The sequence below is a fragment of the Rhynchophorus ferrugineus genome, unplaced genomic scaffold, assembly GCF_030347505.1.
Source record: "Rhynchophorus ferrugineus isolate W39M unplaced genomic scaffold, kcgeb_rfMv2 rfM2, whole genome shotgun sequence".
Taxonomy (NCBI): Eukaryota; Metazoa; Arthropoda; class Insecta; order Coleoptera; family Curculionidae; genus Rhynchophorus; species Rhynchophorus ferrugineus.
This window is the reverse complement of record NW_027472581.1, coordinates 27082462-27108403: the sequence shown is the minus strand read 5'-3', so window position 1 is coordinate 27108403 and position 25942 is coordinate 27082462. Positions and strand designations below refer to the sequence as shown.

The 25942-nt window shown below is 33.2% G+C and overlaps 2 protein-coding genes across 2 annotated transcripts; both read left to right on the top strand.

Annotated features, from left to right (window-relative positions):
- The first annotated feature begins 22839 nt into the window (after nucleotides 1-22839).
- On the top strand, nucleotides 22840-23853 carry LOC143190820 (uncharacterized). Its single transcript, XM_076395385.1, has 2 exons — nucleotides 22840-23467; nucleotides 23752-23853. The coding sequence occupies exons 1-2, from the start codon at nucleotides 22967-22969 to the stop codon at nucleotides 23851-23853; spliced, it is 603 nt and encodes a 200-aa protein (XP_076251500.1). The 5' UTR covers nucleotides 22840-22966.
- Nucleotides 23854-23876: 23 nt separating this feature from the next.
- On the top strand, nucleotides 23877-25324 carry LOC143191716 (uncharacterized). The gene is made up of 2 exons (XM_076397077.1): nucleotides 23877-24242; nucleotides 24345-25324. Exons 1-2 carry the CDS (start codon nucleotides 23966-23968, stop codon nucleotides 25208-25210), a joined length of 1143 nt encoding a protein of 380 aa, XP_076253192.1. The 5' UTR covers nucleotides 23877-23965; the 3' UTR covers nucleotides 25211-25324.
- The last annotated feature ends 618 nt before the right edge of the window (nucleotides 25325-25942 follow it).

Below are 25942 nucleotides of genomic sequence, written 5' to 3'. Positions count from 1 at the left end.
TTCCCTTTGAACGTCTTCAAAATAGCACTGTTACTACCCATATGTCTATGGTATCCCTCTATACAATGGTTTTTCAAGTTTGGCAACTCCACATTCCAGTAGTCTACGGTTAAATAACTGAGCTACTGTAATCCGCGTTTGATGACTGTTAACCCTGAACCGAGACATTCTGCTTAAGTTCCACTAACTATGTTAACTTCAAACAAATTCAATCCGCCTTTGGTGGCCTTGCACATCGATCTTTGATGCATGTGCCGGAAATTCAGGGACTAGGGCTCTTCATTAAAGATTGAATGTTTCTTACTTGTTATATATTATGGCCAGCAGTCGTGGAGCAACTTTTATCTACCTTTTGTGACTTTAGAGCTTCAGCTTAAATGTAAAGTGTTTCGTTAATCCGCAAGAAACTCTAGCTAAAATCGTGAGCTATGAGCAACCGTGGCGCAAAGCGAATTAGTAACAATAAACAAATAAAAGGGCTCCAACGGCAGTTCGCTACGAGAGCTGTCGAAAAGAAGAGAGAACTAATTAATTAGTTTTGTTAGTTAGTTTTTATTAACAGTGTCTTGAATATTATTTTGCATATGAAGCGGACTACCAATATATGATGGAATAATATATGCGGTACGGATTATGCATATATGTAGAATGAAACTTCGATTAATTGTAAACGTAATTACTCAAGTACTGCACGCATACCAACAATATATTGATGTTTGCTTTGCATAATTGCTGTCGCGCTAAAGTTCTTGTTAATTTGTCAGTTTGAGTAAATTGCAAGTAAAAAAAATAAAAATAAAACAACATCTTTCTTGTACCTGTTACTGAAATTCTTTGTTTAATGTTTAAATGATAGCTATTTTCTTCTCGCCAAAATATCAATGGATATTGCCAAACATCGTAAGAACAACGACTGATTGATTGACATTTAAATGTATGCCAAGCCATAACAAATGCAACAAGAGTTAGTACATTATATCTTCCTAAGTGCTCTCCATATGGTGCTTTATCTGGTTTAACGATATTAACGTAATTGTCGTTTTCAAATCTGTTGAAAACGGTGTTAAATAACTGGACCAATTTGGTATGATTTTGCAAAAATGTTCTTAAATTTTTTAAATTTCTGTCCCCTCCATCTATTCGATGTGGTTATATAGACAGCGTCTGTTAATTTTCCTCCTTGTCACCCATAAAATAGATTTGTAAAAGTGTTGGATCCGAATCAGACATTGAAAATAAATAACCGATTAGATGGTACACTTGGCCCTGAATCTTCATTCTGAATCAAAGTCATGACCATACAGACCATAATATTCTGAAGAGTTTTTGTTGGTACAAATGATGGCGCTGGGAAATAAGAATAGATATTACGAATTTTATGCGCAAAACAATTTCGATTGAGTTGTGGCTCCAGCTAATAATATTTTTAATAGCTCTGGCTTTTTGTATTTAAATGCATGATATGTTTGCATTTTTGTCAATAATGTTGATAACGACTTGTGCATCTGATGAATAATCTATTTTAGCGTCACATTCAATCATGACATGCCTCTGGTTGTATCAATTTATTAAATGATCATTGAGTTGCTCTCTAGTTTCATTTTAACGTGTGTTTGCAATCTGGTCTGTTATATTGGCATTATCTATCAAGTATTCTTATTTAGTTCTATTTAACCAAAACTTGCGGATTATATTTGTGTTATGAGTACCTGAACTTTTTGAGTTAAAATTTAAAGGAATTTAGCCGAAATTTCTACTATAAATTAACGGACATTGTTCAATTTAATACACACTATATACTTCAAAAGGCCTAGTCATTAGTTGCTGCAAGTTGAGTTTAGCTAGAAATATATATATATATATATATATATATATATATATATATATATATATATATATATATATCAAAAACAGCACGTTTTACCTTTAACATTATAAACAATATATCATATTTAATTCATTTAACATATATCAAACGTCATTATTGTTGCGATTACCATGAGAATATCTGATAGATAAAGATCAGTTGAAATCGAAAATATTTTCAAAAGCTTTTGAAACTTTTTAGTACCTTTTGAACTGAACTTGATACTCATATTGCCACATTTTCATTTAATTTAATTTCAATCAGCAGCATTCCTCAATTGTCTATCTAATGATATTTGGTTAATGTTATAATTCGATACATTTTAGTGATGAAATAATAAGAGAGTTAAGATACTCTTTAGCAAAATTTTATGTCTCTGGTTTATACTGCAAATTTACATTTCTAGCGATTCCAAATTTGGAAAATAGCTGAACCAATTATAGATTTGAGTTCGTATATATATATTCTGTATTTTGATGAACCATCTGATTAGCTGTCTGTCACCCGCTTCGACACCAGTACTGTAAAACTTCGGTGTTAAGAGATTAACTAGTAGGTGATTTCATATAATTTTATTAGATATATCTATTAAATCGGTGAAAGTATAAAGTTCTAATATTACCAATTGTTAAGCAATCTAATCTAACTATTAAATTTATAGTTTTCACATGCCTCTATATCAAATAATAGTTTTTCTTTTGGTGTTATTTAATTCTTCAGTGCATACAGACGCTAATCATAGAACGCTCAAAATTGCATTTTCGATAATCATTACGTTTGTTATTTGGTCTGAATAACTCTATTGCTGAACCCCATAAGACATTGTCAGGATCTTATATATATTTCACCGTATCTTAAATATCCGTTTTGGATTCAAGAATATAAAAGTGTTTTCTTATTTATTGACGAAAAACAGCTTGGAGGCTCAAAAACAATGGATTTCAAGACCTATTGGACGAAAACAGACTATACTACTCGAAGAGCTTTCAGAGAGTTAAGAAATTGATAAGTAAGGTATTTATTGAAGTAGCATGAGATCGGGAAGATCGGAACCTCAGAGAATCACAGGGAACAAAAATTGGCACCGCAGGCTAATGACTGAAAATGGCGTTTTGAGCTCCTTCTAGAGCTCCTCGTTAGTTATTAGGCAAAAATAATAGTTTTTCTATCTTATAGTGACTGACAGTGAAAAGTATAATTACTATAACAACCCCAAGTGCACAAATTCATGGATTAGTCCAGAATACACATTCACATCGCTCATAAGCTAAGAATAAAAAGTTAAATATTTCAACTAGCATCAAGCGCACTTTCGAAGAATATTGCCATTCTTTTTAATCCGGAGTAACCTAATATTGCATCAATTTCCGTAATTGTTTCCCTTTCTTATTCGCTGTTCTTTCCATCCTAAGCAATTTTTAGGCTCAGGTTTATACTTTTTTCAGCGTTTTTCGTATTCAAGACCGAGTGCCTAATGGGCAATTTTTCAGGAAATTTGGGTCAATTATAAAACCTTTAATATAATTTTCCAGCGACTGGATTGGGAACATTTTCCTACGCTTCTTAGAAAATGAACTTTTCAGATTTTTGTTCTTAAAGTAATGTATGCCATAGTATAATCCATAATATCACAAAGAAAAGAGAAACAATCTTTCGGACCTCAATACCAATAACTCTTTCATTTTATAGCATGTATTAGAAAGTAAATATCCTTAAAAAATTTGCTGTGGGCTTTATTTCTCTGAAAACATTAATTTTAAATAAATGTGAATTAACATATACGGCATTTATATGAGATAAGCGATATCGCTGATTAATATTATATGAAAGTGTAGGAGTTTTCAATAAGGATAATAATAAGGCTCTAGCATTAAAAAAGGTGTGTGTGAGGTAAAAACTTTATTATTTCAGTGTCGCCAGAATTAGTCTTTTCAACATCTAAGCAAGGATCAGAGTTGTTAAGTACAAGTTCTAGCTAATTGTAATATATTGCCCACTTAAACTAATGGTCCAGTAACTTTTTAGTATTTATATCACTGATTGTTGAACAAACGCCTAGCTTTGTTAGTTTCGGCAAAGCAAATACAAACTTTCAATATTAGGTGATGTTTTGTCATTAGCTAAATTACAGCCATAGCTAAAAGGGCAGATAAATTGAAATATTACTATATGATGAATATAAATTATGTATCAGTATAAAAAACTATAATAGGTATATAATTTTCAATATTCTTGTATTGTAGCTATTTTGTATTATAATGTTACAAATTTCTTTCTTATTTGTAAAGGCTCTAGCTTAGAATTTTATTACATACCTGATTACATTGATTGTCTGCCCTTATATTTTAGTATTTATTTCAACATGAGTTTAAAAATAGCACCCAGTTTAGTTTTAATTCTTGCACAGATAATGATGCTACATCACCAAATATGGAAATAGAAATCAAATTTCCTGATAGGATTAAACTCAACGCTCTCAGAAGACTACCCGCACTGTATGCCTTGCATCACCAGAGTGCACAACTAAACATATCAACAACAAATGACAGTCAGGTGGGCAATCAGACAAAGACTGATATGGAATGGGAAGCAGCATATAATACTAAAGAGTCCTGTGGGTTTTCCGGAATTGAAGGATTATTATATAAGCCCAAGGGCCATGAAATTTATCGAACATCTGAGCAAATACAAGAGGGCTCTGATAGTGAAACCGACGATAGTGTCGATGAGGATATATACAATGATATGTTGTATTCGTATAAAATGCCAGATTTGTTGGAACCTTTAAGTTCTGACGAAGAAGTTGAAGATATAATATCCTTAATTGAAGATAAATTCTTATTTTAGTTAAATATCGATTGTAAACTATGTATGACTATAAAAAATATAACAGGTTTATTATCTTGAATATTTTTGTCTTTTGGTCTTTGGCTATTATGTATTATAATGTAATAAAATTGTTTCTCCTTTGACATTGTGTTGGTTTGTAGGTTTATTGCACCCTAAAACACAATTGCCTCGCCCCTTTTGTTTAGTATTTAAGTCACGGTTTACTTAAATTCATCCATAGTTTTGTTAGTTACCGCAACGCATTCACAACTACACTATATTCTTATTTTTATAGTTCAACATGAGTTTTAATAATAGCACCCAGTTTAGTTTTAACTCTGGCACAGATAATGATGCTACATCACCAATATTGAAATAGAAAACAAATTTCCCGATAGGATCAAACTCACCGCTCTCAGAAGAATACCCTCACTGTGCGCTTCGTATCACCAGAGTGCACAACTAAATATATCAACAACAAATGACAGACAGGTGGGCAATCAAATAAAGACCGACATGGAATGGGAAGCAGCATATAATACTAAAGAGTCCTGTGAGTTTTCCGGAATTGAAGGATTAGTATATAAGCCCAAGGGCAATGAAATTTATCGAACATCTGAGCAAATACAAGAGGGCTCTGATAGTGAAACTGACGATAGTGTCGATGAGGATATATACAATGATATGTTGTATTCGTATAAAATGCCAGATGCCAGATTTGTTGGAACCTTTAAGTTCTGAGGAAGAAGTTGATGATATAATATCTTTAATGGAAGATAAATGCTTATTTTAGCTAAATATAGATTGTATATTATGTATGACTATAAAAAATATAACAGGTTTATTATCTTGTATATTTTTGTCTTTTTGTCTTTGGCTATTAGGCATTATAATATAATAAAATTGTTTCTCCTTTGACATTGTGTTGTTTTGTAGTTTTATTGCACCCTAAAACACAATTGCCCTGCCCCTTTTGTTTAGTATTTAAGTCAGGGTTTACTTAAATTCATCCACAGTTTTGTTAGTTACCGCAACGCATTCACAACTACACTATATTCTTATTTTTATAGTTCAACATGAGTTTTAATAATAGCACCCAGTTTAGTTTTAACTCTGGCACAGATAATGATGCTACATCAACAAATATTGAAATAGAAAACAAATTTCCCGATAGGATCAAACTCACCGCTCTCAGAAGAATACCCTCACTGTACACTTCGTATCAACAGGGTGCCCAACTAAATATATCAACAACAAATGACAGTCAGGTGGGCAATCAAATAAAGACCGACATGGAATGGGAAGCAGCATATAATACTAAAGGGTCCTGTGAGTTTTTCGGAATTGAAGGATTAGTATATAAGCCCAAGAGCAATGAAATTTATCGAACATCTGAGCAAATACAAGAGGGCTCTGATAGTGAAACCGACGATAGTGTCGATGAGGATATATACAATGATATATTGTATTCGTATAAAATGCCAGATTTGTTGGAACTTTTAAGTCCTGAGGAAGAAGTTGATGATATATTATCTTTAATGGAAGATAAATGCTTATTTTAGATAAATATAGATTGTATATTATGTATGACTATAAAAAATATAACAGGTATATTATCTTGAATATTTTTGTCTTTTTGTCTTTGGCTATTATGTATTATAATGTAATAAAATTGTTTCTCCTTTGACATTGTGTTGGTTTGTAGTTTTATTACACCCTATAACACAATTGCCCCGTCCCTTTTGTTTAGTATTTAAGTCACGGTTTACTTAAATTCATCCATAGTTTCGTTAGTTACCGCAACGCATTCACAAGTGCACTATATGCTCTTTTTATAGTTCAACATGAGTTTTAATAATAGCACCCTGCTTAGTTTTAACTCTTGCACAGATAATGATGCTACATCACCAAATATTGAAATAGAAAACAAATTTCCCGATAGGATCAAACTCACCGCTCTCAGAAGACTACCCGCACTGTATGCCTCGCATCATCAGAGTGCACAACTAAACATATCAACAACAAATGACAGTCAGGTGGGCAATCAAATAAAGACCGACATGGAATGGGAAACAGCATATAATACTAAAGAGTCCTGTGAGTTTTCCGGAATTGAAGGATTAGTATATAAGCCCAAGAGCAATGAAATTTATCGAACATCTGAGCAAATACAAGAGGGCTCTGATAGTGAAACCGACGATAGTGTCGATGAGGATATATACAATGATATATAGTATTCGTATAAAATGCCAGATTTGTTGGAACTTTTAAGTTCTGAGGAAGAAGTTGATGATATAATATCTTTAATGGAAGATAAATTCTTATTTTAGATAAATATAGATTGTATATTATGTATGACTATAAAAAATATAAGAGGTATATTATCTTGAATATTTTTGTCTTTTTGTCTTTGGCTATTATGTATTATAATGTAATAAAATTGTTTCTCCTTTGACATTGTGTTGGTTTGTAGTTTTATTACACCCTATAACACAATTGCCCCGCCCCTTTTGTTTAGTATTTAAGTTACGGTTTACTTAAATTCATCCATAGTTTCGTTAGTTACCACAGCGCATTCACAAGTGCACTATATGCTCTTTTTATAGTTCAACATGAGTTTTAATAATAGCACCCAGTTTAGTTTTAACTCTTGCACAGATAATGATGCTACATCACCAAATATTGAAATAGAAAACAAATTTCCCGATAGGATCAAACTCACCGCTCTCAGAAGACTACCCGCACTGTATGCCTCGCATCATCAGAGTGCACAACTAAACATATCAACAACAAATGACAGTCAGGTGGGCAATCAAATAAAGACCGACATGGAATGGGAAGCAGAATATAATACTAAAGAGTCCTGTGGGTTTTCCGGAATTGAAGGATTAGTATATAAGCCTAAGGGCCATGAAATTTATCGAACATTTGAGCAAATTCAAGAGAGCTCTGATAGTGAAACCGACGATAGTGTCGATGAGGATATATACAATGATATGTTGTATTCGTATAAAATGCCAGATTTGTTGGAACCTTTAAGTTCTGACGAAGAAGTTGATGATATAATATCTTTAATGGAAGATAAATGCTTATTTTAGCTAAATATAGATTGTATATTATGTATGGTTATAAAAAATATAACAGGTTTATTATCTTGTATATTTTTGTCTTTTTGTCTTTGGCTATTAGGCATTATAATATAATAAAATTGTTTCTCCTTTGACATTGTGTTGGTTTGTAGTTTTATTGCACCCTAAAACACAATTGCCCCGCCCCTTTTGTTTAGTATTTAAGTCACAGTTTACTTAAATTCATCCATAGTTTTGTTAGTTACCGCAACGCATTTACAACTGCACTATATTCTTATTTTTATAGTTCAACATGAGTTTTAATAATAGCACCCAGTTTAGTTTTAACTCTTGCACAGATAATGATGCTACATCAACAAATATTGAAATAGAAAACAAATTTCCCGATAGGATCAAACTCACCGCTCTCAGAAGACTACCCGCACTGTATGCCTCGCATCATCAGAGTGCACAACTAAACATATCAACAACAAATGACAGTCAGGTGGGCAATCAAATAAAGACCGACATGGAATGGGAAGCAGAATATAATACTAAAGAGTCCTGTGGGTTTTCCGGAATTGAAGGATTAGTATATAAGCCCAAGGGCCATAAAATTTATCGAACATCTGAGCAAATACAAGAGAGCTCTGATAGTGAAACCGACGATAGTGTCGATGAATATATATACAATGATATGTTGTATTCGTATAAAATGCCAGATTTGTTGGAACCTTTAAGTTCTGACGAAGAAGTTGATGATATAATATCTTTAATGGAAGATAAATGCTTATTTTAGCTAAATATAGATTGTATATTATGTATGACTATAAAAAATATAACAGGTTTATTATCTTGTATATTTTTGTCCTTTTGTCTTTGGCTATTAGGCATTATAATATAATAAAATGGTTTCTCCTTTGACATTGTGTTGGTTTGTAGTTTTATTGCACCCTAAAACACAGTTGCCCCGCCCCTTTTGTTTAGTACTTAAGTCACAATTTACTTAAATTCATCCATAGTTTTGTTAGTTACCGCAACGCATTGACAACTGCACTGTATTCTTATTTTTATAGTTCAACATGAGTTTTAATAATAGCACCCAGTTTAGCTTTAACTCTGGCACAGATAATGATGCTACATCACCAAATATTGAAATAGAAAACAAATTTCCCGATAGGATCAAACTCACCGCTCTCAGAAGACTACCCGCACTGTATGCCTCGCATCATCAGAGTGCACAACTAAACATATCAACAACAAATGACAGTCAGGTGGGCAATCAAATAAAGACCGACATGGAATGGGAAGCAGAATATAATACTAAAGAGTCCTGTGGGTTTTCCGGAATTGAAGGATTAGTATATAAGCCCAAGGGCCATGAAATTTATCGAACATCTGAGCGAATACAAGAGAGCTCTGATAGTGAAACCGACGATAGTGTCGATGAGGATATATACAATGATATGTTGTATTCGTATAAAATGCCAGATTTGTTGGAACCTTTAAGTTCTGACGAAGAAGTTGATGATGTAATAACTTTAATGGAAGATAAATGCTTATTTTAGATAAATATAGATTGTATATTATGTATGACTATAAAAAATATAACAGGTTTGTAATCTTGAATATTTTTGTCTTTGGCTATTATGTATTATAATGTAATAAAATTGTTTCTCCTTTGACATTGTGTTGGTTTGTAGTTTTATTGCACCCTAAAACACAATTGCCCCGCCCCTTTTGTTTAGTATTTAAGTCACAGTTTACTTAAATTCATCCATAGTTTTGTTAGTTACCGCAACGCATTTACAACTGCACTATATTCTTATTTTTATAGTTCAACATGAGTTTTAATAATAGCACCCAGTTTAGCTTTAACTCTGGCACAGATAGTGATGCTACATCACCAAATATTGAAATAGAAAACAAATTTCCCGATAGGATCAAACTCACCGCTCTCATAAGACTACCCGCACGGTATGCCTCGCGTCATCAGAGTGCACAACTAAACATATCAAAAACAAATGACAGTCAGGTAGGCAATCAAATAAAGATCGACATGGAATGGGAAGTAGCATATAATACTAAAGAGTCCTGTGAGTTTTCCGGAATTGAAGGATTAGTATATAAGCCCAAGGGCCATGAAATTTATCGAACATCTGAGCAAATACAAGAGGGTTCTGATAGTGAAACCGACGATAGTGTCGATGAGGATATATACAATGATATGTTGTGTTCGTATAAAATGCCAGATTTGTTGGAACCTTTAAGTTCTGACGAAGAAGTTGATGATATGATATCTTTAATGGAAGATAAATGCCTATTTTAGATAAATATAGGTTGTATATTATGTATGACTATAAAAAATATAACAGGTATATTATCTTGAATATTTTTGTCTTTTTGTCTTTGGCTCTATGTATTATAATGTAATAAAATTGTTTCTCCTTTGACATTGTGTTGGTTTGTAGTTTTGTTGCACCCTAAAACACAATTGCCCCGCCCCTTTTGTTTAGTATTTAAGTTACAATTTACTTAAATTCATCCATAGTTTTGTTAGTTACCGCAACGCATTTACAACTGCACTGTATTCTTATTTTTATAGTTCAACATGAATTTTAATAATAGCACCCAGTTTAGCTTTAACTCTGGCACAGATAATGATGCTACATCACCAAATATTGAAATAGAAAACAAATTTCCCGATAGGATCAAACTCACCGCTCTCAGAAGACTACCCGCACTGTATGCCTCGCATCATCAGAGTGCACAACTAAACATATCAACAACAAAAGACAGTCAGGTGGGCAATCAAATAAAGATCGACATGGAATGGGAAGTAGCATATAATACTAAAGAGTCCTGTGAGTTTTCCGGAATTGAAGGATTAGTATATAAGCAAAAGGGCCATGAAATTTATCGAACATCTGAGCAAATACAAGAGGGTTCTGATAGTGAAACCGACGATAGTGTCGATGAGGATATATACAATGATATGTTGTGTTCGTATAAAATGCCAGATTTGTTGGAACCTTTAAGTTCTGACGAAGAAGTTGATGATATGATATTTTTAATGGAAGATAAATGCTTAATTTAGCTAAATATAGATTGTATATTATGTATGACTATAAAAATATAACAGGTTTATTATCTTGTATATTTTTGTCTTTTTGTCTTTGGCTATTAGGCATTATAATGTAATAAAATTGTTTCTCCTTTGACATTGTGTTGGTTTGTAGTTTTATTACACCCTATAACACAATTGCCCCGTCCCTTTTGTTTAGTATTTAAGTCACGGTTTACTTAAATTCATCCATAGTTTCGTTAGTTACCGCAACGCATTCACAAGTGCACTATATGCTCTTTTTATAGTTCAACATGAGTTTTAATAATAGCACCCTGTTTAGTTTTAACTCTTGCACAGATAATGATGCTACATCACCAAATATAGAAATAGAAAACAAATTTCCCGATAGGATCAAACTCACCGCTCTCAGAAGACTACCCGCACTGTATGCCTCGCATCATCAGAGTGCACAACTAAACATATCAACAACAAATGACAGCCAGATGGGCAATCAAATAAAGACCGACATGGAATGGGAAGCAGAATATAATACTAAAGAGTCCTGTGGGTTTTCCGGAATTGAAGGATTAGTATATAAGCCCAAGGGCCATGAAATTTATCGAACATCTGAGCAAATACAAGAGAGCTCTGATAGTGAAACCGACGATAGTGTCGATGAGGATATATACAATGATATGTTGTGTTCGTATAAAATGCCAGATTTGTTGGAACCTTTAAGTTCTGACGAAGAAGTTGATGATATAATATCTTTAATGGAAGATAAATGCTTATTTTAGCTAAATATAGATTGTATATTATGTATGACTATAAAAAATATAACAGGTTTATTATCTTGAATATTTTTGTCTTTTTGTCTTTGGCTATTATGTATTATAATGTAATAAAATTGTTTCTCCTTTGAAATTGTGTTGGTTTGTAGTTTTATTGCACCCTAAAACACAATTGCCCCGCCCCTTTTGTTTAGTATTTAAGTCACGGTTTACTTGAATTCATCCACAGTTTTGTTAGTTACCGCAACGCATTCACAACTACACTATATTCTTATTTTTATAGTTCAACATGAGTTTTAATAATAGCACCCAGTTTAGTTTTAACTCTGGCACAGATAATGATGCTACATCACCAAATATTGAAATAGAAAACAAATTTCCCGATAGGATCAAACTCACCGCTCTCAGAAGACTACCCGCACTGTATGCCTCGCATCATCAGAGTGCACAACTAAACATATCAACAACAAATGACAGTCAGGTGGGCAATCAAATAAAGATCGACATGGAATGGGAAGTAGCATATAATACTAAAGAGTCCTGTGAGTTTTCCGGAATTGAAGGATTAGTATATAAGCCCAAGGGCCATGAAATTTATCGAACATCTGAGCAAATACAAGAGGGTTCTGATAGTGAAACCGACGATAGTGTCGATGAGGATATATACAATGATATGTTGTGTTCGTATAAAATGCCAGATTTGTTGGAACCTTTAATTTCTGACGAAGAAGTTGATGATATAATATCTTTAATGGAAGATAAATGCTTATTTTAGATAAATATAGGTTGTATATTATGTATGACTATAAAAAATATAACAGGTATATTATCTTGAATATTTTTGTCTTTTTGTCTTTGGCTATTATGTATTATAATGTAATAAAATTGTTTCTCCTTTGACATTGTGTTGGTTTGTAGTTTTGTTGCACCCTAAAACACAATTGCCCGGCCCCTTTTGTTTAGTATTTAAGTTACAATTTACTTAAATTCATCCATAGTTTTGTTAGTTACCGCAACGCATTTACAACTGCACTGTATTCTTATTTTTATAGTTCAACATGAATTTTAATAATAGCACCCAGTTTAGCTTTAACTCTGGCACAGATAATGATGCTACATCACCAAATATTGAAATAGAAAACAAATTTCCCGATAGGATCAAACTCACCGCTCTCAGAAGACTACCCGCACTGTATGCCTCGCATCATCAGAGTGCACAACTAAACATATCAACAACAAATGACAGTCAGGTGGGCAATCAAATAAAGACCGACATGGAATGGGAAGCAGAATATAATACTAAAGAGTCCTGTGGGTTTTCCGGAATTGAAGGATTAGTATATAAGCCCAAGGGCCATGAAATTTATCGAACATCTGAGCGAATACAAGAGAGCTCTGATAGTGAAACCGACGATAGTGTCGATGAGGATATATACAATGATATGTTGTATTCGTATAAAATGCCAGATTTGTTGGAACCTTTAAGTTCTGACGAAGAAGTTGATGATGTAATAACTTTAATGGAAGATAAATGCTTATTTTAGATAAATATAGATTGTATATTATGTATGACTATAAAAAATATAACAGGTTTGTTATCTTGTATATTTTTGTCTTTGGCTATTATGTATTATAATGTAATAAAATTGTTTCTCCTTTGACATTGTGTTGGTTTGTAGTTTTATTACACCCGATAACACAATTGCCCCGTCCCTTTTGTTTAGTATTTAAGTCACGGTTTACTTAAATTCATCCATAGTTTCGTTAGTTACCGCAACGCATTCACAAGTGCACTATATGCTCTTTTTATAGTTCAACATGAGTTTTAATAATAGCACCCTGCTTAGTTTTAACTCTTGCACAGATAATGATGCTACATCACCAAATATTGAAATAGAAAACAAATTTCCCGATAGGATCAAACTCACCGCTCTCAGAAGACTACCCGCACTGTATGCCTCGCATCATCAGAGTGCACAACTAAACATATCAACAACAAATGACAGCCAGGTGGGCAATCAAATAAAGACCGACATGGAATGGGAAGCAGAATATAATACTAAAGAGTCCTGTGGGTTTTCCGGAATTGAAGGATTAGTATATAAGCCCAAGGGCCATGAAATTTATCGAACATCTGAGCAAATACAAGAGAGCTCTGATAGTGAAACCGACGATATTGTCGATGAGGATATATACAATGATATAATATTCGCATAAAATGCCAGATTTGTTGGAACCTTTAAGTTCTGACGAAGAAGTTGATGATATAATATCTTTAATGGAAGACAAATGCTTATTTCAGCTAAATATAGATTGTATATTATGTATGACTATAAAAAATATAACAGGTTTATTATCTTGAATATTTTTGTCTTTTTGTCTTTGGCTATTATGTATTATAATGTAATAAAATTGTTTCTCCTTTGAAATTGTGTTGGTTTGTAGTTTTATTGCACCCTAAAACACAATTGCCCCGCCCCTTTTGTTTAGTATTTAAGTCACGGTTTACTTGAATTCATCCACAGTTTTGTTAGTTACCGCAACGCATTCACAACTACACTATATTCTTATTTTTATAGTTCAACATGAGTTTTAATAATAGCACCCAGTTTAGCTTTAACTCTGGCACAGATAATGATGCTACATCACCAAATATTGAAATAGAAAACAAATTTCCCGATAGGATCAAACTCACCGCTCTCAGAAGACTACCCGCACTGTATGCCTCGCATCATCAGAGTGCACAACTAAACATATCAACAACAAAAGACAGTCAGGTGGGCAATCAAATAAAGATCGACATGGAATGGAAAGTAGCATATAATACTAAAGAGTCCTGTGAGTTTTCCGGAATTGAAGGATTAGTATATAAGCCCAAGGGCCATGAAATTTATCGAACATCTGAGCAAATACAAGAGGGTTCTGATAGTGAAACCGACGATAGTGTCGATGAGGATATATACAATGATATATTGTATTCGTATAAAATGCCAGATTTGTTGGAACTTTTAAGTCCTGAGGAAGAAGTTGATGATATATTATCTTTAATGGAAGATAAATGCTTATTTTAGATAAATATAGATTGTATATTATGTATGACTATAAAAAATATAAGAGGTATATTATCTTGAATATTTTTGTCTTTTTGTCTTTGGCTATTATGTATTATAATGTAATAAAATTGTTTCTCCTTTGACATTGTGTTGGTTTGTAGTTTTATTGCACCCTAAAACACAATTGCCCCGCCCCTTTTGTTTAGTATTTAAGTCACAGTTTACTTAAATTCATCCATAGTTTTGTTAGTTACCGCAACGCATTTACAACTGCACTATATTCTTATTTTTATAGTTCAACATGAGTTTTAATAATAGCACCCAGTTTAGTTTTAACTCTTGCACAGATAATGATGCTACATCAACAAATATTGAAATAGAAAACAAATTTCCCGATAGGATCAAACTCACCGCTCTCAGAAGACTACCCGCACTGTATGCCTCGCATCATCAGAGTGCACAACTAAACATATCAACAACAAATGACAGTCAGGTGGGCAATCAAATAAAGACCGACATGGAATGGGAAGTAGCATATAATATTAAAGAGTCCTGTGAGTTTTCCGGAATTGAAGGATTAGTATATAAGCCCAAGGGCCATGAAATTTATCGAACATCTGAGCAAATACAAGAGAGCTCTGATAGTGAAACCGACGATAGTGTCGATGAGGATATATACAATGATATGTTGTGTTCGTATAAAATGCCAGATTTGTTGGAACCTTTAAGTTCTGACGAAGAAGTTGATGATATAATATCTTTAATGGAAGACAAATGCTTATTTTGGGTAAATATAGATTGTATATTATGTATTACTATAAAAAATATAACAGGTTTATTATCTTGAATATTTTTGTTTTTTGTCTTTGGCTATTATGTATTATAATGTAATAAAATTGTTTCTCCTTTGAAATTGTGTTGGTTTGTAGTTTTATTGCACCCTAAAACACAATTGCCCCGCCCCTTTTGTTTAGTATTTAAGTCACGGTTTACTTGAATTCATCCACAGTTTTGTTAGTTACCGCAACGCATTCACAACTACACTATATTCTTATTTTTATAGTTCAACATGAGTTTTAATAATAGCACCCAGTTTAGTTTTAACTCTGGCACAGATAATGATGCTACATCAACAAATATTGAAATAGAAAACAAATTTCCCGATAGGATCAAACTCACCGCTCTCAGAAGACTACCCGCACTGTATGCCTCGCATCATCAGAGTGCACAACTAAACATATCAACAACAAATGACAGTCAGGTGGGCAATCAAATAAAGACCGACATGGAATGGGAAGTAGCATATAATATTAAAGAGTCCTGTGAGTTTTCCGGAATTGAAGGATTAGTATATAAGCCCAAGGGCCATGAAATTTATCGAACATCTGAGCAAATACAAGAGAGCTCTGATAGTGAAACCGACGATAGTGTCGATGAGGATATATACAATGATATATTGTATTCGTATAAAATGCCAGATTTGTTGGAACCTTTAAGTTCTGAGGAAGAAGTTGATGATGTAATAACTTTAATGGAAGATAAATGCTTATTTTAGCTAAATATAGATTGTATATTATGTATGACTATAAAAAATATAACAGGTTTATTATCTTGTATATATTTGTCTTTTTGTCTTTGGCTATTAGGCATTATAATATAATAAAATTGTTTCTCCTTTGACATTGTGTTGGTTTGTAGTTTTATTGCACCCTAAAACACAATTGCCCCGCCCCTTTTGTTTAGTATTTAAGTCACAGTTTACTTAAATTCATCCATAGTTTTGTTAGTTACCGCAACGCATTTACAACTGCACTATATTCTTATTTTTATAGTTCAACATGAGTTTTAATAATAGCACCCAGTTTAGTTTTAACTCTTGCACAGATAATGATGCTACATCAACAAATATTGAAATAGAAAACAAATTTCCCGATAGGATCAAACTCACCGCTCTCAGAAGACTACCCGCACTGTATGCCTCGCATCATCAGAGTGCCCAACTAAACATATCAACAACAAAAGACAGTCAGGTGGGCAATCAAATAAAGATCGACATGGAATGGGAAGTAGCATATAATACTAAAGAGTCCTGTGAGTTTTCCGGAATTGAAGGATTAGTATATAAGCCCAAGGGCCATGAAATTTATCGAACATCTGAGCAAATACAAGAGGGTTCTGATAGTGGAACCGACGATAGTGTCGATGAGGATATATACAATGATATGTTGTGTTCGTATAAAATGCCAGATTTGTTGGAACCTTTAAGTTCTGACGAAGAAGTTGATGATATGATATTTTTAATGGAAGATAAATGCTTAATTTAGCTAAATATAGATTGTATATTATGTATGACTATAAAAATATAACAGGTTTATTATCTTGTATAATTTTGTTTTTTTGTCTTTGGCTATTAGGCATTATTATACAATAAAATGGTTTCTCCTTTGACATTGTGTTGGTTTGTAGTTTTATTGCACCCTAAAACACTATTGCCCCGCCCCTTTTGTTTAGTATTTAAGTCACGGTTTACTTAAATTCATCCATAGTTTTGTTAGTTACCGCAACGCATTTACAACTGCACTGTATTCTTATTTTTATAGTTCAACATGAATTTTAATAATAGCGCCCAGTTTAGCTTTAACTCTGGCACAGATAATGATGCTACATCACCAAATATTGAAATAGAAAACAAATTTCCCGATAGGATCAAACTCACCGCTCTCAGAAGAATACCCTCACTGTACACTTTGTATCAACAGGGTGCCCAACTAAATATATCAACAACAAATGACAGTCAGGTGGGCAATCAAATAAAGACCGACATGGAATGGGAAGTAGCATATAATATTAAAGAGTCCTGTGAGTTTTCCGGAATTGAAGGATTAGTATATAAGCCCAAGGGCAATGAAATTTATCGAACATCTGAACAAATACAAGAGAGCTCTGATAGTGAAACCGACGATAGTGTCGATGAGGATATATACAATGATATATTGTATTCGTATAAAATGCCAGATTTGTTGGAACCTTTAAGTTCTGAGGAAGAAGTTGATGATGTAATAACTTTAATGGAAGATAAATGCTTATTTTAGCTAAATATAGATTGTATATTATGTATGACTATAAAAAATATAACAGGTTTATTATCTTGTATATATTTGTCTTTTTGTCTTTGGCTATTAGGCATTATAATATAATAAAATTGTTTCTCCTTTGACATTGTGTTGGTTTGTAGTTTTATTGCACCCTAAAACACAATTGCCCCGCCCCTTTTGTTTAGTATTTAAGTCACAGTTTACTTAAATTCATCCATAGTTTTGTTAGTTACCGCAACGCATTTACAACTGCACTGTATTCTTATTTTTATAGTTCAACATGAATTTTAATAATAGCACCCAGTTTAGCTTTAACTCTGGCACAGATAATGATGCTACATCACCAAATATTGAAATAGAAAACAAATTTCCCGATAGGATCAAACTCACCGCTCTCAGAAGAATACCCTCACTGTACACTTCGTATCAACAGGGTGCCCAACTAAATATATCAACAACAAATGACAGTCAGGTGGGCAATCAAATAAAGACCGACATGGAATGGGAAGTAGCATATAATATTAAAGAGTCCTGTGAGTTTTCCGGAATTGAAGGATTAGTATATAAGCCCAAGGGCAATGAAATTTATCGAACATCTGAACAAATACAAGAGAGCTCTGATAGTGAAACCGACGATAGTGTCGATGAGGATATATACAATGATATGTTGTATTCGTATAAAATGCCAGATTTGTTGGAACCTTTAAGTTCTGACGACGAAGTTGATGATATAATATCTTTAATGGAAGATAAATGCTTATTTTAGCTAAATATAGATTGTATATTATGTATGACTATAAAAAATATAACAGGTTTATTATCTTGTATATATTTGTCTTTTTGTCTTTGGCTATTAGGCATTATAATATAATAAAATTGTTTCTCCTTTGACATTGTGTTGGTTTGTAGTTTTATTGCACCCTAAAACACAATTGCCCCGCCCCTTTTGTTTAGTATTTAAGTCACAGTTTACTTAAATTCATCCATAGTTTTGTTAGTTACCGCAACGCATTTACAACTGCACTATATTCTTATTTTTATAGTTCAACATGAGTTTTAATAATAGCACCCAGTTTAGTTTTAACTCTTGCACAGATAATGATGCTACATCAACAAATATTGAAATAGAAAACAAATTTCCCGATAGGATCAAACTCACCGCTCTCAGAAGACTACCCGCACTGTATGCCTCGCATCATCAGAGTGCACAATTAAACATATCAACAACAAATGACAGTCAGGTGGGCAATCAAATAAAGACCGACATGGAATGGGAAGCAGAATATAATACTAAAGAGTCCTGTGGGTTTTCCGGAATTGAAGGATTAGTATATAAGCCCAAGGGCCATGAAATTTATCGAACATCTGAGCAAATACAAGAGAGCTCTGATAGTGAAACCGACGATAGTGTCGATGAGGATATATACAATGATATGTTGTATTCGTATAAAATGCCAGATTTGTTGGAACCTTTAAGTTCTGACGACGAAGTTGATGATATAATATCTTTAATGGAAGATAAATGCTTATTTTAGCTAAATATAGATTGTATATTATGTATGACTATAAAAAATATAACAGGTTTATTATCTTGTATATTTTTGTCCTCTTGTCTTTGGCTATTATGTATTATAATGTAATAAAATTGTTTCTCCTTTGACATTGTGTTGGTTTGTAGTTTTATTGCACCCTAAAACACATTTGCCCCGCCCCTTTTGTTTAGTATTTAAGTCACAGTTTACTTAAATTCATCCATAGTTTTGTTAGTTACCGCAACGCATTTACAACTGCACTATATTCTTATTTTTATAGTTCAACATGAGTTTTAATAATAGCACCCAGTTTAGTTTTAACTCTGGCACAGATAATGATGCTACATCAACAAATATTGAAATAGAAAACAAATTTCCCGATAGGATCAAACTCACCGCTCTCAGAAGACTACCCGCACTGTATGCCTCGCATCATCAGAGTGCACAACTAAACATATCAACAACAAATGACAGCCAGGTGGGCAATCAAATAAAGACCGACATGGAATGGGAAGCAGAATATAATACTAAAGAGTCCTGTGGGTTTTCCGGAATTGAAGTATTAGTATATAAGCCCAAGGGCCATGAAATTTATCGAACATCTGAGCAAATACAAGAGAGCTCTGATAGTGAAACCGACGATAGTGTCGATGAGGATATATACAATGATATGTTGTGTTCGTATAAAATGCCAGATTTGTTGGAACCTTTAAGTTCTGACGAAGAAGTTGATGATATGATATCTTTAATGGAAGATAAATGCTTAATTTAGCTAAATATAGATTGTATAATATGTATGACTATAAAAAATATAACAGGTTTATTATCTTGAATATTTTTGTCTTTTTGTCTCTGGCTATTATGCATTATAATATAATAAAATGGTTTCTCCTTTGACATTGTGTTGGTTTGTAGTTTTATTGCACCCTAAAACACAATTGCCCCGCCCCGTTTGTTTAGTATTTAAGTCACGGTTTACTTAAATTCATCCATAGTTTAGTAGCTTTAACTCTGGCACAGATAATGATGCTACATCACCAAATATTGAAATAGAAAACAAATTTCCCGATAGGATCAAACTCACCGCTCTCAGAAGAATACCCTCACTGTGCGCTTCGTATCACCAGAGTGCACAACTAAATATATCAACAACAAATGACAGTCAGGTGGGCAATCAAATAAAGACCGACATGGAATGGGAAGCAGCATATAATACTAAAGAGTCCTGTGAGTTTTCCGGAATTGAAGGATTAGTATATAAGCCCAAGGGCAATGAAATTTATCGAACATCTGAGCAAATACAAGAGGGCTCTGATAGTGAAACCGACGATAGTGTCGATGAGGATATATACAATGATATGTTGTATTCGTATAAAATGCCAGATGCCAGATTTGTTGGAACCTTTAAGTTCTGAGGAAGAAGTTGATGATATAATATCTTTAATGGAAGATAAATGCTTATTTTAGATAAATATAGATTTTATATTATGTATGACTATAAAAAATATAACAGGTATATTATCTTGAATATTTTTGTCTTTTTGTCTTTGGCTATTATGTATTATAATTTAATAAAATTGTTTCTCCTTTGACATTGTGTTAGTTTGTAGTTTTATTGCACCCTATAACACAATTGCCCCGCCCCTTTTGTTTAGTATTTAAGTCACGGTTTACTTGAATTCATCCACAGTTTTGTTAGTTACCGCAACGCATTCACAACTACACTATATTCTTATTTTTATAGTTCAACATGAGTTTTAATAATAGCATCCAGTTTAGTTTTAACTCTGGCACAGATAGTGATGCTACATCAACAAATATTGAAATAGAAAGCAAATTTCCCGATAGGATCAAACTCTCCGCTCTCAGAAGACTACCCGCACTGTATGCCTCGCATCATCAGAGTGCACAACTAAACATATCAACAACAAATGACAGTCAGGTGGGCAATCAAATAAAGACCGACATGGAATGGGAAGTAGCATATAATATTAAAGAGTCCTGTGAGTTTTCCGGAATTGAAGGATTAGTATATAAGCCCAAGGGCCATGAAATTTATCGAACATCTGAGCAAATACAAGAGAGCTCTGATAGTGAAACCGACGATAGTGTCGATGAGGATATATACAATGATATATTGTATTCGTATAAAATGCCAGATTTGTTGGAACCTTTAAGTTCTGAGGAAGAAGTTGATGATGTAATAACTTTAATGGAAGATAAATGCTTATTTTAGCTAAATATAGATTGTATATTATGTATGACTATAAAAAATATAACAGGTTTATTATCTTGTATATATTTGTCTTTTTGTCTTTGGCTATTAGGCATTATAATATAATAAAATTGTTTCTCCTTTGACATTGTGTTGGTTTGTAGTTTTATTGCACCCTAAAACACAATTGCCCCGCCCCTTTTGTTTAGTATTTAAGTCACAGTTTACTTAAATTCATCCATAGTTTTGTTAGTTACCGCAACGCATTTACAACTGCACTATATTCTTATTTTTATAGTTCAACATGAGTTTTAATAATAGCACCCAGTTTAGTTTTAACTCTTGCACAGATAATGATGCTACATCAACAAATATTGAAATAGAAAACAAATTTCCCGATAGGATCAAACTCACCGCTCTCAGAAGACTACCCGCACTGTATGCCTCGCATCATCAGAGTGCACAACTAAACATATCAACAACAAAAGACAGTCAGGTGGGCACTCAAATAAAGATCGACATGGAATGGAAAGTAGCATATAATACTAAAGAGTCCTGTGAGTTTTCCGGAATTGAAGGATTAGTATATAAGCCCAAGAGCAACGAAATTTATCGAACATCTAAGCAAATACAAGAGGGCTCTGATAGTGAAACCGACGATAGTGTCAATGAGGATATATACAATGATATATTGTATTCGTATAAAATGCCAGATTTGTTGGAACTTTTAAGTTCTGAGGAAGAAGTTGATGATATAATATCTTTAATGGAAGATAAATGCTTATTTTAGATAAATATAGATTGTATATTATGTATGACTATAAAAAATATAACAGGTATATTATCTTGAATATTTTTGTCTTTTTGTCTTTGGCTATTATGTATTATCTTATATATAAAAATGAATCGCAAAATATGTTCCTAAGCGCATAACTCAACAACGCCTGGACCAATTTGGCCAAATCTTTTTTTAAAATGTTCGTTGAAGTTCAGGGATGGTTTTTACGGCGAGAAAAATTAGAATTATTGCTGGAAAAACCCTAAAAATAGCCCTTTTTGTTTGAATTTGTTTCGTGTATCAGTTGACAATTCATCTGTCATCTGTCAAAAGTCATCTGTAACAGACAACTTTTTTTTTTAAATTTGATATGACTTGAACTCAAATCCTTTTAATCCGTACGAATTGTTTTATTTATTTAAAATTTTTTATTTGTTTAAAATTTAATTCAAATTTTAAATAAATAAAACAATTCGTACGGCTTAAAAGGATTTGAGTTCAAGTCATATCAAATTTAAAAAAAAAAGTTGTCTGTTACAGATGACTTTTGACAGATGACAAATGAATTGTCAAGTGATACACGAAACAAATTCGTATATCGTGTTTTGTGCAGAGTGTTTAGTTAGTGTTTGTTTAGTTCGTGATTAGTGAAAAAATAATTTATATTTGATATGCCTCCTATAAGACGAAGCAATTTAGGTAGAAGAACCAGAAATGCTATAAACCAAGCTAATTACCGATCTAATCGTACTGCACAAGAACGTGACGACGGAAATGAACGTGAAAGAATTCGGATATCACAAACGCGTGAAGCGCGAGCGCGACATTCAACTAATAATCGCGCAAGTTTGAATCCAGCTGCTTTCAGTTACGATGTGTCAATTGACTACAGTAACTACCAATGTGTTGTTATTGGTTCTATGAACTTGGTTTGCTCACACTGTAAGGCATTAAAATACAAAAACGAAGCCAATGGATTGTGTTGCGCAAATGGTAAAGTGAAATTGATACAATTGGATCCACCACCAGAACCATTGTACTCATTGGTTTCAGGAATAGGAACAGATTCTATACACTTTTTGACACATATTCAACAATATAACAATTGCTTTCAAATGACTTCATTTGGGGCAACAAATGCAGTTCGGGAAAATTTTATGCCAACTTTCAAGGTATGTATTATAGCAGTTACTCATAATTATTTTAGCGAACAAAATTTTCTGTCACCAAAGTTAAGATGTGTTACTAATCTTCAATTTCTTAATAATTACGAAATATATCACTTAGTCATCATATTATATGGTGATTCAGTTTCAGTGACACTTTTATTATATTTTATATTTGATAGATATTAGTTAAAACTAAATATATACTTTTTAAGATCAAATATTATTTAAGTTTGATCATTGACAATCCATTAATTTATACCACACCATAATATTTTTTTTATTTACAGATACAAGGGCAAATATATCACAGAGCAGGTTCACTGTTACCAGTGTCAGATAGCGACAACAAATTCCTGCAAATTTATTTTATGGGCAATTCAAGAAATTGATCTGCGTTGTGCACATAACAATTTAGTAAAAAGGTCTATTGTAGAACAATTACAAACTTTATTTCATCAACACAATCAATTGATTATATTGTTTAAAACTGCCCTGGATCTGATGCCATCCGATAATCACAAAATTGTAATCAGAGCTGATAAAACACCTGCAGGTCAACATACAAGACGTTTTAATGCACCAACTATTGATGAAGTTGCTATCGTTGTAGTTGGAGAAAACTTGGAATCCCGTGATATTGTTTTACATCGTCGGAATTTTCAATTACAACCTATTAAGGAAACACACCGCTCATATGATGCACTGCAATATCCCATTATATTTTGGCAAGGTGAAGATGGCTACGATTTATCAATAAAAATGATAAATCCCATTACAGGTAACTAAAATATTAGTTTAGCTATGGCGATAATATCTCAGTCACTATATTATGTATTTTAATTTTATATTTGAATGTTATTAAAACAAAATCTGTTTACAGGTTCTGAAACCAACAAAAAAGTCAGTTCAATGAACTATTATTCATACCGCCTAATGATTCGGGAAAATGCAGATAATCACATATTGAAATGTCGGCGATTATATCACAAATATGTTGATGACATGTATGTTAAAATTGAAACGGAGAGATTAACATTCATCAGGTTGAATCAAACCAAACTCCGATCTGAAGAGTATATTCACCTTCGAGATGCGATTAATACTGATGGAAATGCACAGAATGTCGGTCGGATGACTATTCTTCCAGCAACATACATCGGAAGCCCTCGGCATATGCACGAATATGCTCAAGATGCCATGTCGTATGTTCGTCATTATGGTACAGCAGATTTGTTCATCACATTTACATGCAATCCGCAATGGATAGAAATTAAGCAGGAGTTATTACCTGGGAAATCATCCATTGATCGTCATGATATTACAGCCAGAGTCTTTAGACAAAAGTTGAAATCTTTAATGAATTTCATCGTAAAACATAATGTGTTTGGTGAGACACGCTGCTGGATGTATTCTGTGGAGTGGCAGAAACGAGGATTGCCACATGCACACATTTTGATTTGGTTGGTTGAAAAGATAAGGCCAAATGAAGTTGATGCAGTGATATCAGCTGAAATCCCTAATGTACAAGTAGATCCTGGATTGCATGAGGTAGTTATCAAAAACATGATACATGGTCCCTGTGGAACTCTTAATCAAAATTCACCGTGTATGATGGATGGTAAATGTTCAAAACGATATCCACGGACATTAATATCGGAAACAATTACTGGTAATGACGGTTATCCATTGTATCGTCGCAGATCGACAGCAGACAATGGAAAATCAACAATTGTCAAATTAAATTAACAAGATATTGAAATAGATAATCGTTGGATTGTTCCATATTCACCCATTTTATCAAAGACATTCAAAGCACACATCAACGTTGAATCTTGCCATTCAGTGAAATCGATTAAATACATTTGCAAATATGTAACCAAAGGGAGTGATATGGCTGTGATTGGAATTGGTGCAGAGAATTCTAATGATGAAGTTACCCAATACCAAATGGGCCGCTATGTCAGTAGTAATGAAGCAGTTTGGCGAATATTTTCTTTTCCTATTCATGAGAGACACCCTTCTGTTGTTCACTTAGCTGTGCATTTAGAAAATGGACAAAGAGTGTATTTTACAGCACAGACCGCAGTACAAAGAGCTGCTCAGCCACCATCTACTACATTAACCAGTTTTTTTGAGACATGCCAAAACGATGATTTCGCACAAACATTGCTATATTCTGAAATGCCAAAATATTATACCTGGAATCAATCCTCAAGGAGATTTATACGACGGAAACAAGGAAAACCAGTTCCAGGATATACAGATGTATATTCCACCGATGCGATTGGCCGGATTTATTCAGTACATCCAAGCAATGATGAATGTTTTTATTTACGACTGCTATTAGTCAATGTACGTGGCCCAACATCATTCCAACAGTTACGAACTGTTGATGGTGAATTGTGTGGATCCTACAGAGAAGCCTGTCAACGTTTGCAATTGCTTGAAAATGACGCTCATTGGGATCAAACTCTCAAT

Bases quoted from the DNA above. Each gene is read 5' to 3' on its own strand.
- LOC143191716 (XM_076397077.1), top strand. From the start codon at position 23,966: ATGCCATCCGATAATCACAAAATTGTAATCAGAGCTGATAAAACACCT. The intron at 24,243-24,344 runs GTAACTAAAATA...ATCTGTTTACAG, and splicing joins AATGATAAATCCCATTACAG to GTTCTGAAACCAACAAAAAA.
- LOC143190820 (XM_076395385.1), top strand. From the start codon at position 22,967: ATGCCTCCTATAAGACGAAGCAATTTAGGTAGAAGAACCAGAAATGCT. The intron at 23,468-23,751 runs GTATGTATTATA...TTTTATTTACAG, and splicing joins ATTTTATGCCAACTTTCAAG to ATACAAGGGCAAATATATCA.